Genomic DNA, 12,787 nt, shown 5'->3' on the forward strand with positions numbered 1-12,787 from the left:
AATCAGCAAACCTCCTTATACTCAGAAGTACCAGCTTGGTGCAGGGAAGGCTATTGGCGTGATAAAAGCTCAGTGGCGACAAGTGACCAAGGGATTTAAACGATGTTATTTCATTTCGTTCTCTAATTTTCAAGCTTTAGCTTGCCGTTTGTACTAAAAAAAAACCAATAATAAAGACTTATTTTATCAGATGAGGTCGGTTTCGCGTGACGTCATTGAACTATACGTAAAACTAAATCTTTAAAAAGTAATTACAGAATATTAAAATTAAAAGAATAAAAGTTCTGTAAAGTGTGCTTTGGTTATTAATTAGCTAATTAAACAATTAGTGCGTTTATAGTCCAAATAACCTTTTGACTAAACGATGCACCCTTCACTAGGCGCATATTGGGTGAATGTAATAATGGAATTGAGGATTTGAGGGGAATAATTTCAAAGATTATTTACATATTCCTTTGGTTCTATTTATTAGATACCAAAACCATTTTACTTAATTTTATTTCCAAGTCATATCATTTAATATCTAGCATGAATGTATATAACTATCCTATAGATTATTATTTTCTTAAAAAATATATATATCAAATAAAAGTAAAGTTAGAGAATTATTAATTTCAAAACATAGTTAACGTAATCCAAGTTTTTTTTCCCCAGTGAAATATAAAAGATTACTTATAAATACGAAAATAAAAGTCCTTGATGGTAATGATTGCAATAGCCAATAGATACATTAATATATTAATAAAATCGAGCTCTTCGTGAAATGACGAATATTCAATAGATAGTACTCACCACCAGGATTGGAAATTTCTTCCTCCACGTGCTCTGAGACGGTTGGTCACTAGGTTCCCATTTAACGATATTCTTCAAAGGGAAGCAAACACATTTTGGATTTTTATTTGTTAAATTTTAATTCACACTAATTGTATTCATCATTTTTACTACTTTAACGCACACGAAAACTCATAAAATAAATCATTTGTAACAGTGAAAAGAAGCTTGATAAATTATAAAATACATTATAGCGTAGTAAATTTGATTTCATAGTTGTTATATATTTACGTCACATATTTATATATTATATGGATATTTACGTTCACTTTTCCTCTTTACAAATTATTTTCTTTTCAAATTTTATGTCATTTATATATAAAAATATTTCAAAGTTTACCTTTATGGTCAGCCGATGATGGGGAGAACCGATCAGACCTGGAACTACAAGTACTAATTATTTAAGATTATTGTGATACCTAATAAATCGTTGAACGATCAGCCTCTAATATGTATAAGAATAAAAAAAAAGGCGAAAGAATGTTTTCCCCGATAGCAATCAGCAAATGAAAGGTTCAGTTGAACATTGAAGTTTAATGCAATAAGGACAGTACAGCACGCCATAAAAGCTGTATGTCTCAACAGCTGAAAGACACGTGTCGTTCTTCCTCATTTTTCCTTCTTGTCTATCCTCTGTTCATCTGCTGCTCTGTTTCTGGCAGATCCTGTCAACTCCACGTTGCTCAATATATTTTTCTCTTTTTGAATTAGAAGTCAACAATTTAGGGCTTGTTTACAATTCCTTTCAAAACGAATTTTTAAACAAATTTATATAAGTTGAGACAAAATTTTATTTATATATTTATCTCGTATTTATAAATCACATTTGAAAATTATTTATAATTGAATCCAAAAAAACCTTTAATCACCTAAAACGTGAATGTAGGATTTGAAGTCATATAATCCAGACGAGACTTAATTATGCCACTCATGCGCTGAGATTTTTTCACCAGAATGCACAGATATTCATCTTTTTTTCTCAAAGCTTTGGCTTTCTTTTTTTGCCACTTGTTTCATTGTAATTTTAGTTCATAGAAACAGACAAGCTGGTGAATTCTAGACGGCAAAACAAAGGTCAATTATTGAGATTAACAGCATTTAATAGACAAATCCAGTAATTTTGCTTCCAGTTGCTTTCTGGTGTATTGTAAACAAGATAGCCGTTGTTGTTTTGGAAAGATGCATGGAATATTATGACTCAATGCCTCTGTTAGACCCAATCCATGCAGGATTTGCTGCGGCTCATCAAATATACGTCAATTCTTATATGTGCAGATTCTGTTTATAAAGAATTTTATGTTAACCAAACTAATTACAATTATTATTGAATATCATTACGCATAATTTATGCAAATACATTCTCATGCCGATTTCAATGAAGCTTGAATTCGACATACTTTTCATGAAAATAATATCAAATACTGAATTTTTTAAAATATAATTTTTCAAATACTAATATTTTTCGTTTTCATTTTCATTAGGCCTGTTAGTATAATATTATTTTAAGATATATTTTAAAATATTATTATCTAAAATTTTGCCATCAATTTATTCATTAATATAATATAAAAGGTATGTGAAATGAATCAAACATATTCATGGTGCTCAGTAGCTCAAATCGTTCTAAACCCCAAAATTTTTTTTCATTTTTACAATTATTTACGTAACAATAATAGTAGTAGTATGATGAAGATGATGATGATGAGGAGGAGGAGGAGTCTTTTTTTTTTTGGGTAATAAGAGCCAAATTTATTTAATTTATTAGGATAAACCGGTACATATTACTAGGGCCTCAATGCAACCAATCTTCTGAAACTGGAAGAGGGAAAAAACCAAAGAAGCTCAGGTGAAAGCAAAGACTTAAATTCAACTGGAGGAGGAGGTTGAGTCAAGTGGCTGTTAGGAGTTGACTTGAAAAGGGAAAAGGAAAGTAGCTGAATGTTAGGATAGCACACTGTTTAAATGTTAAGCTATTAAAAGAAAGCAAAAACTCAATTTAAATTCCTTCCAATCGTGTTATTGAGGGAGACCTTGACTTATAGTGTACGTCTGGTGTAGACACGCAATTATTGTTCACATTATCAGGAAGACCTTGAGTTATAAATAAGGAGGCCAGGGTTGTTCATCTCATGTACTTGTTTGAGTTTCACGTTGCATGAGCTAGCTGCAATAATGATGAGCGTGAGTTGTCTAAACCTTGTGAAACTGCCGCAACCGATCATCATACTCATGGTGCTGCACTTGCAGGCTCAGTTGTTCATGACAGGGTCATGTTGGAGAATGGGAGATACCAACGCTAGTTGCCTGCGCAAGGAAAGACAAGCTCTTCTCAGCATGAAGAATGCCTTTGTGGATGATTATGGTCGTCTGTCTTCATGGGGCTCTTCTCCAGATTGTTGCCACTGGAGTGGTGTTCTCTGTAATCCTCGTACTGGCCATGTTGAGAAGCTCCATCTTTATGGTGGTGGGTGGCCCTCGCAGCCTTAAGAGGGAGATTAGCCCATCATTGATGGACTTGCAAAACTTAAACTATTTGAATCTCAGTTTCAATGATTTCAATGAGAGTCAAATCCCGAAATTTTTTGGTTCTCTCACCAAATTACGATATCTTGATGTATGTAGGTCTTCTTTTGGTGAAAAAATACCAATTGAACTTTGCAAGCTTTCAAACTTGTTGGTTCTAGATCTTTCCATCAACAATTTAGTTGGTAACATACCTTTCCATCTCGCAAACCTTTCAAGTTTGTGGGAGCTCCATCTAGATGGGAATCATTTAGTGGGCAATATTCCTCGCCAACTTGGTAATCTTTCCAGCTTGAAGATACTCCAGATTGGCTACAATGATGGTTTGAAAATTGATGACAAGAGTTTGGTTGCCATTGAGTGGCTTTCCAATCTTCGGTCATTAACTTCGCTTGATTTAAGCTATGTTTCCAATCTTAATCACTCTGACAACTTGTTGCCAATTATCGGAAAGCTTCCAAACCTGAGAGAGCTGCGGCTTACAAACTGTAGCCTGACAGAAAATAATATTCTATCAACTCCTCCATCCCATTTGAATTTTTCTGCATCTCTCTCAACTCTTGATCTCTATTGCAACAAGCTAACATCATCATTATTCCCTTGGTTGTTCAATCTAAGCTCCAATCTCGCATACCTTTCTCTATCCAATAATCACTTGGGTGGTCCCATTCCGATTGATTTTGGAAAAAACATGAACTCTTTAGTGACTCTTGACCTTTCCTATAATGACCTAAATGGAACAATCAGTGACATCCATTTTGATAATCTCACCAAGTTAGAAAGCTTGGACTTATCTAAGAATTTGTTGACCCTCAAATTCAGCACCGATTGGATTCCTCCATTTCAATTAAAGGGGTTAGGGTTATGGCAATGTAAGTTGGGCCCTGGATTCCCTAGATGGCTTCGCACCCAAAATAATTTACAATATTTATCCATTCATGATGCTGAAATCAATGATTCTATACCAGAGTGGTTTTGGAGACTTTTAAAGGGAGCAGATATTCTTCAAATAGAATCGAGCAATCTCACAGGTGTAATTCCGGATCTGACACTTGAATTTAATGTTCCTGTGATATCATTGGCTTCCAATCAAATTAAAGGCTTTGTTCCAGAGTTCCTACTAAATAGCGTATTTTTAGACATTTCAGAAAATCTAATTTCAAAATTTGTTCATTCATGTGCCAAGGGAAGGAGTGCAATTGTTGAAAATTTGGCAATTTTAAATCTCTCAAGCAACAACTTATTAGGGGAACTTGTTGGTTGTTGGGATCATTTCAAATCATTACAGATTCTTGACTTATCCAATAATCAACTCTCAGGAAGGATTCCTAACTCTATGGGGTCCTTAAGTCAACTTAAGCAGTTAGTTCTGCAACACAATTGCTTCACTGGTGACTGCCTTCCTTAAAAATGCAACTAAACTGGAAATGTTAGATTTGGGAAAAAATGACTTGTCAGGACCAATACCACCTTCATGGAGGAGAGACAATCTAAAAGAGTTGGAAACTCTTAGCCTACGGATGAATAAATTGGATGGAAAGTTGCCCTTGCATCTATGTTATTTACCAAAGGCCAGGGTATTGGATCTCTCTTTTAACAAGTTTACAGGACCAATACCAAGTTGCATTGACAAGTTGGTTGCAATGGCTCAGAAATATGTTATAAATGATTCTGATTATCTTATCACCATTGGGAACGGAAAATTACATGAAATTGGATTTTTTTATTGGAAGTTGCCGATAGTGTGGAAAGGAAGAGAATTGGTGTATAGTGATCGCTATGGGCTTATGAACATTGATCTGTCTCACAATCATCTGGAGGGGGAAATGCCAACAGGAATTGGGAAATTAGTTGAGTTGAGATTTCTGAATCTATCATCAAATAATTTGAGTGGAAAAATCATTTCAGAGATAGGACAAATAAAATCATTAGAAGCTCTTGATCTATCGAGAAATTATTTTCATGGAGAAATTCCTTCAAGTCTTGCTGAAATATATTCACTCAGTGTTTTTGATTTATCAAACAACAACTTGTCAGGTAAAATTCCAACAGGAACACAATTACAATCTTTTGAGCCCTACCGCTATGAAGGAAATCCTTACCTCTGTGGAAGGCCATTGGACAAGCTTTGTCCTTCTGAAGAACATCCATCAGGGAATGCGACACAAGCCAACCAAGATGCTGATGAAGATGATTCTTTCATGAAAGGATTGTACGAAAGCTTGGGCGTGGGATTTGCTGTTGGATTTTGGATAGTGTTTGGATCACTGTTAGCGACTCGATCATGGAGGCATGCCTACTTCAATTTCATAGGGAAGGTGTCAAACTCTATCTATGTGTCAACATTGCTTCTGGTGGCAAGATGGCGCAGGTGGCTCCGCAATTAAAAGGTAATATTTTCTTAATTACGGTTGTTATCTATCAACAAAAGATTTACATTACTCATGTGTTTCTTTCTCTGTTATATTTCAATTGTAAGATTTAATTGTTTCGTTGCTGATTGTCATCATATCAGCTGGAGCTTGGCATTTTGGGGTTTATCTACAACAGCCCAAACACAACTCTTGCTTATCAGATTCTGTAGCGAGTGTCATATAATGGTCTGTGCAAGTGGGCATATAGTGTGGTAGAAATTAATAGAAGGCAAGAAGAATAAGAAATTTTATTGTATCATCCTCTTTTATTACTTCTTTTAGTTTTGGGATCGGACTATGTATTCTGTATTGGGCCTGTAATATTATTGCAATCTTTATTAGCATGAATCTGTTGTTAGTTTGGTTGTGTTGTGAATTTCATTATCATACTTCGAGTATTCAAAAATTATGGCAAATTGTAACAGATTCATGAGCAGAACAAAACTCTGCCACCAAATTTTTGGATGACAGCGACATTCTCAATTATTTACAGTTATTATGTACAATAATCTATGAATTTGGAAAAGTCCGCAAAAGGGGCTTGTGCTCGCAAAAAGATTTTCATGTGAGTCATCGGCCATTAGATACAAGCTTTGTTTTACTAAGCAAAGTCATTCACAAGCGATTCATGAGTTGTGAAACTAACTCTTATGATAATAATAAGTCGCATTTCCCTCCTATCTTTGAAAATTTGAAGATTCCTCATTGTAATGCTGCCAAATAGATATTTGCATAGTCAATCATGATGCTAATAGAGAAATTGGACCAACCCCTCAAAGTACAGGGATATATCTATCAAGATATTGCAACGTTGGATGTGATAAATTGATTAGCAGCGACCAGGATTATATATGCATATATATTTGATATATTAGATGAGAGACTATTTATTCTAATAAATTCGGGTTGTTGTTTCTGTACTATGCTTAAATTCGCTTCGCATGCTCTCTCTTTCTTGCTATTCATCTTGTATCCTTAGCTTAAATGATAGATATTTACTTCTTGATATGATTATATTAGTCCTATAAAGTACTACGTTGGTTCCAGTTAAAGTTCAAACATCACAAGCACATGACAATGATCTAATAATCTAACCCACCTTTTGTGGAAAATCATTTACTGGGGACAAATCATTTGCTAGCAGCATGCCGTTATTATTTTGCAAATAGAAGAGTTACTTTCTGTTTTTTCTTTCTATATTATTTATCAACTAAATTTGTTCAATCAGTCGTCAAGCCAATAAATCAAGAAGGTACTTTTCAATGTAATAAGACGGTTTTGAAAACATTTTTAATGACTTAAAAATTTAGACTTACCCTATGTTTAGTACGAGGGAAATAGAAGGAAGAGGAGAAAAAGTTTTCACGAGCTCGATTTGGAAAATTAAAGTAGGGTCATAAGATTTTAATAAAAGAAAAATATAAAATAAAAGAATAATAAAAATTAATTAAAAGTTTTTAAGTTTACTTATCCAATTTTTTATATCAAACTCATCAAAAATTTCCCTACCATTCCCTCCCGTCCATTTCCCTCATACCAAACAAATCATTAGTTAAAAAAAAAAAGGTAAGGTTATTGGTTGTTATTGTCAGTCAATTAAAAGGGAGCAGGAATTAAATAAATAACCATGGTTGAAGGACCATGGTTAAAAAGATGGGAATTAACAATCCCCTGTCATTCGAGGAATATGCTTGGGTATATGGATTTTGTAATTTTATTTTGCCAATAAAGAACACTTTATAAAATGAAGGAATTAAATAAAAATTTGTACAAAATTAAAAGATTAAAGGTAAACTTTTATCAGAATATTTTCATATTCTTACTATGAGACTGATTTGAAATTTTGAAATTAGTCTTTTTTTTTTAGATTTTTCTTTAAAATCAAAATTATGTAGAGTGTGCTTTGATTATTATTGGCCAATAGAAAAAAGTACACATTATATATAGTCCAACCAAACTTTTGACTAGTCAGTGCATCCTTCACTAAGCGCATATATATATATATATATATATATGGGTGTCTGTATATGTGGAATTAAGAGAAATAACTTCAAAGATTATGATCCATATTACACAAAACTCGTTTTTTCATAAAATAATAATCAAGACTACTGTTACATCACATATACAAAGTATGTTTGAAACTTGGAAAAAAATATTGCATGGTGGAGACGATATATTATTAAGGGAAAATTTCACTGTAGGACCGCAGAAGACAATTAATCTCAAAGAGCCCCCAAAACTTTCTGAAACCTCATTGCAGGACCAAGGGGCCAATTGATATTAATTCCACAAACAAAATGACGCCACTACCCTTAGCATCAGGTGAACTAGTCCACATGTGAACGGACTGATTCCACGTGTGAATATATGTATTTCTTCTGCAAATTGGCTAGTTCTCCTTGCAAATGCGATCTCCCGCACTTGTTCCCTACGGACACATGCTTCAGGTGAACCAATCCACATGTGAATGGACTAATTCCACGTGTGAATATATGCATTTATTCTGCAAATTGGCTAATTCTCCTTGCAAATACGCTCTCCCGCACTTGTTCCCTCACGGACGCATGCATCAGGTGAGCCAATCCACATGTGAACGGATTGATTCCACGTGTGAATATATGTATTTCTTCTGCAAATTGGCTAGTTCCCCTTGCAAATGCAATCTCCCGCACTTGTTCCCTCATGGACACATGCTTCAGGTGAACCAGTCCACATGTGAACGGACAGATTCCATGTGTGAATATATGTATTTATTCTGCAAATTGGCTAGTTCCCCTTGCAAATGCTCTCTCCTGCACTTGTTCCCTCACGAACACATGCATCAGGTGAACCAGTCCACATGTGAACGGACTGATTCCACGTGTGAATATATGTATTTATTCTGTAAATTGGCTAGTTCCCCTTGCAAATGCGCTCTTCCGCACTTGTTCCCTCAAGGAAATAAGTTTCTACTAGGGGCAGTGGCGTCATTTCGTTTGTGAAATTAATATCATATTGGCCCCTTAGTCTTGCAGTGAGGTTTTAGAAAGTTTTGGGGGCTCTTTGAGATTAATTGTCTTCTACGGTCCTACAGTGAAATTTTCCCTATTATTAAAGTTGTGATTAGAGGGGGCCACTATAAAAAAACATGGTTTTAGCGACGGAATTAGCAACGGATTAATTCCGTCGCTAATTTTTTTATGGATTAGTGACGAAATTAGCGATGGAATTGTCTGACAAAAAACAATTCCGTCACTAATTCCGTCGCTAAATACGGATTAGCGATGGAATTTAGCGACGGACAGAAATTCCATCACTAATCCGTCAAAAAATTAGCGACAGAATTTCCGTCACAATTTCGTCAGAAATTAGAGACGGAATTTGTTTCCTTCGCAAATTCTGTCGCTAATAAGCTGTTTTTTTGTAGTGGGCATCACAAAAAAGATGGTAAAGATATGAAATAATTTTAATAATGTCAGCATGATTTATAATTTTTTGCTGTTTTTAAATGAAATAATCCTTATTTTTCACATAAATTTATTCTATTTAATTTTTATTCCAAACGTCATCTAATTTCGTGATGGTAATTGTATTGATAGATACAGAAGAAAATTAGTGGAAGAGACCAATTTTTTGTTGTTGTAACTTTCATAAAATTGAGCTCTTCATGAAATAAGGATTATTCACTAGATGGGGCCCACCACTTGGAAATTTCTGTCTTCCTACTTGTGCTCGCTCACCGTAGGTTCCTAGCTGACAATTACACCACGTCCTCGTGTCCCTAGTATGTCTTTATAAAACAAATCACAAAAATTTGTTAAGTTACTTATTCATAGTAAGTAGATATTATTTTTTTAAAAATATTTTTTAATCATATATATTAGTTATAACTATTATTTGCTAAAACCTTTAATATGTGTAACTATTACAAATACTATTTTAAAAGAATAGATAAATATGAGGGAACATGGATTGTAATATTATATTTATGACAAAATTAAAAATAAAAACTAGCTTTTATATTAAAAATTTCAAAAAAAAGCAAAAATGATAGAAAAAATATTATTAAATTTCAAAATGATAAACATGTGATTTTGATAGATTTTGAGTAGTCAAAACCATTACAAAAATAGTCAACAAGATCTATTTATCTTTTTAAAATTTAAAAGGTATTTTTCTGTCATTTTCTTAAAAAAATAATCTCTATTTATTAAATTTTAATTCACATTGATTATATCCATCCTTAGTCATCACATATATTGTATAATGCACACATAAAAATCTTACAAAAATTACTTTGTAACAATAACTACCGGATTCAAATATAGGAGTCCACCATAAATATTATTTTATTTGATCTCTGATTCTAAATATTGAATTTAGATAACTAATTTAAAAATATTAAAAAAATATTTATAGGAGTACACATTTATATTTTTATAGTCCAAATAAACGTTTGACTAAACTGTATTAGACTATTAGTGGAATTAAGAGAAATAATTCAACTTACCAACTTCTTGTAATTTTTCATTTTCGTGACCTATCCTCATTTCAATTACATCAAGTATCACTGGTGTTCAATCTTTGTGAATTGAAGAAATTATACACGGAGGAATGGAGAAATAACCACAAAAAAATACTTGTTGAATTTTAAAATAATAAATAAATGGTTTTGACAGATTTTGACTCAGTATTACTTATTTATCATTTTAAAATTTAACCGGTATTTTTTTTTCGTGTTTTCCAAATTAAAGTGCATGTAATTGTTTACCCCAGAAAGAGTCTGTGATTTTTTTTGACTTAGAGACATTGGGCATAGAGCCCAGCACCTTGAAAATTCTCTGTGCTTTGTGCTCAGTAATATATTTAACTTGTATTCAAAACCTCATCTAATTTTGTGATGGTAATTGCATTGATAGATGCAGAGGAAAATGGGTGGAGGAGACCAATATTTTTTGTGACCTTCATGAAATTGAGCTCTTCATGAAATAAGGATAACTCAATGGTCCCGTTTGGTACGAAACATTGAAAATGAGGGATTGGGATTGGAATTGCAATTGAAAAAATCATTAAAATAGTACTTAGTATGAATAATTGTTTGTTATATGGGATTAGGTATACCCATAAAGGTGGGATTGGGGAATACCACTTCCCCCCATGGTATTCTCCAATCCCACATATATGGTTTTGGCTAATCCCATATATCAAACAATCTCTTATACTAAACACTCTCTTAATAGATTTTTTCAATTGTAATTTCAATCTCAATCCCTCATTTTCAATGCTTTCTACCAAACGTAACCAATAGATAGGACCCAGTGACCCACCACTTGGAAATTTCTTCCTTCCTGCCTGTGCTTAGCCACCGTAGGTTCCTGGTTAACAATATCCCTCCTCCTTCTGCCCCTAATCCATCATTAATATAAAAACTAATTAACTAATTTTAGTATATTAAAAAAAATTATTAAGCTAGTTATTTGTAATACATAGGTGTTGTCTTTCTTAAAATATCCTTATTAATCATGTGTATTAGTTATAATTACTATTTGATAAAACATAAGAAGTGTCTTGAAAAAATAGATAAATATGATGGATAAAATGAATTATAGTCTTATATTTAGAATGAAATTTAAAATCAAACTAGTTCTTATATTAAAGACTTTCAAAAAACAAATAGTGAAAATGATAGAAAAATATCTATTGAATTTCAAAACGATAAACAGGTGATTTTAATATATTTGGAGTAGTAAAAAGTATCACAAATATAGTCAAAATCATTACTAGAATAATCAACAAGACCTATTTATCTCTTTAAAATTTAACAGGCATTTTCCTGTCATTTTCTCCAAAAAATAATTTGGATTTCTATTTATTAAATTTTAATTCATGTTGATCATATCCACCATTTGTCATCACATATATACTTGGTCAAAAAAATAGAAGGGTTATAAATGACATTTCATCACTTTGGAAGCATCCATAAAATTTGTCGGACCGGAAGACTTCGATAATTGCCTGGGATCTATTGTTCTAGTTCCAAAAGTGGCAGGTCCCCCGCAGGCCCACACAGAGAACCATCCATAAAGTAATTACAGAATATTTTTAAAAAAAAGAGAGAGAATATGGAAAAATATTTCTTAAATTTTAGAATTTCAAATCAGAAATTACTATAAAAATATGTTGTTATTTACTTTTCAAATATAGTCAATCACTATTAAAATGTAATAAACAAATGAAATTTTAAAATTAACACTAGTTCTGATTCTTAATATAAGACCCAACCCACTTTTTTTTATATATATTTATTCATTTTTTTAAAGGAAATTCTTATAATAATGGAAGTACTAGACAATACACTTGATTAGTAAAGATATTTTATAAAAAGAAATATCTATTTATTACAAATAAATAACTTAAACTAGTTTTATTAATCAACTAAAATTAGTAAATTAACTTTTGTAATAAGAATTTTTTTTTGATATTTTTCTTAAAAAATCAAAATTATGTAGAGCGTGCTTTGATTATCATACCCAATAGAAAAAGTACACATTATATACAGTCCAAACGAACTTTTGACTAATCAGTGCATCCTTCACTAGCGCGGCTCCGCACACACACGTAGATGTATATCTATGTGGATGTCTGTATACGTGGAATTAAAAGAAATAACTCCAAAAATTATGATCCATATTCCACAAAGCTCGTTTTCTCATAAAACAATAATCATGACTACTGTTACATCGCATAACAAACTATGGAGAAAAAAATATTGCGTGGCGGAGACGATACGTTATTAAAGCTGTGCTTGGAATGATGATCCCATGAAAAGAGGGGGCATCGCAAAAATGATAGCAACGAGATGAAATAATTTTAATAAAATGAGCATGATTTATATTTTTTTGCTTTATTTTTAAAAGTGTAAATGAAATAATCCTTATTTTTCATATAATTTTATTTTATTTAGTTTGTATTCCAATTTCCAAATATTTTCTAATTTCGTTATGGTGATTGCATTGATAGATACAGAGAAAAATAGG

At 32.4% G+C, this 12,787-nt stretch overlaps 1 protein-coding gene across 1 annotated transcript; it reads left to right on the top strand.

Annotated features, from left to right (window-relative positions):
* Positions 1-3,340: 3,340 nt before the first annotated feature.
* LOC114719483 (receptor-like protein EIX2) lies at positions 3,341-4,762 on the top strand. Its single transcript, XM_028904997.1, has one exon. The coding sequence runs from the start codon at positions 3,341-3,343 to the stop codon at positions 4,760-4,762; it is 1,422 nt and encodes a 473-aa protein (XP_028760830.1).
* The last annotated feature ends 8,025 nt before the right edge of the window (positions 4,763-12,787 follow it).

The sequence above is a fragment of the Neltuma alba genome, unplaced genomic scaffold (genome assembly GCF_004799145.2).
Source record: "Neltuma alba isolate B1F8T4 unplaced genomic scaffold, ASM479914v2 tig00002178_pilon, whole genome shotgun sequence".
Classification (NCBI taxonomy): domain Eukaryota; kingdom Viridiplantae; phylum Streptophyta; class Magnoliopsida; order Fabales; family Fabaceae; genus Neltuma; species Neltuma alba.

Excerpts from the sequence above, each read along its gene's own strand:
- LOC114719483 (XM_028904997.1), top strand. The coding sequence starts at position 3,341 with ATGGACTTGCAAAACTTAAACTATTTGAATCTCAGTTTCAATGATTTC.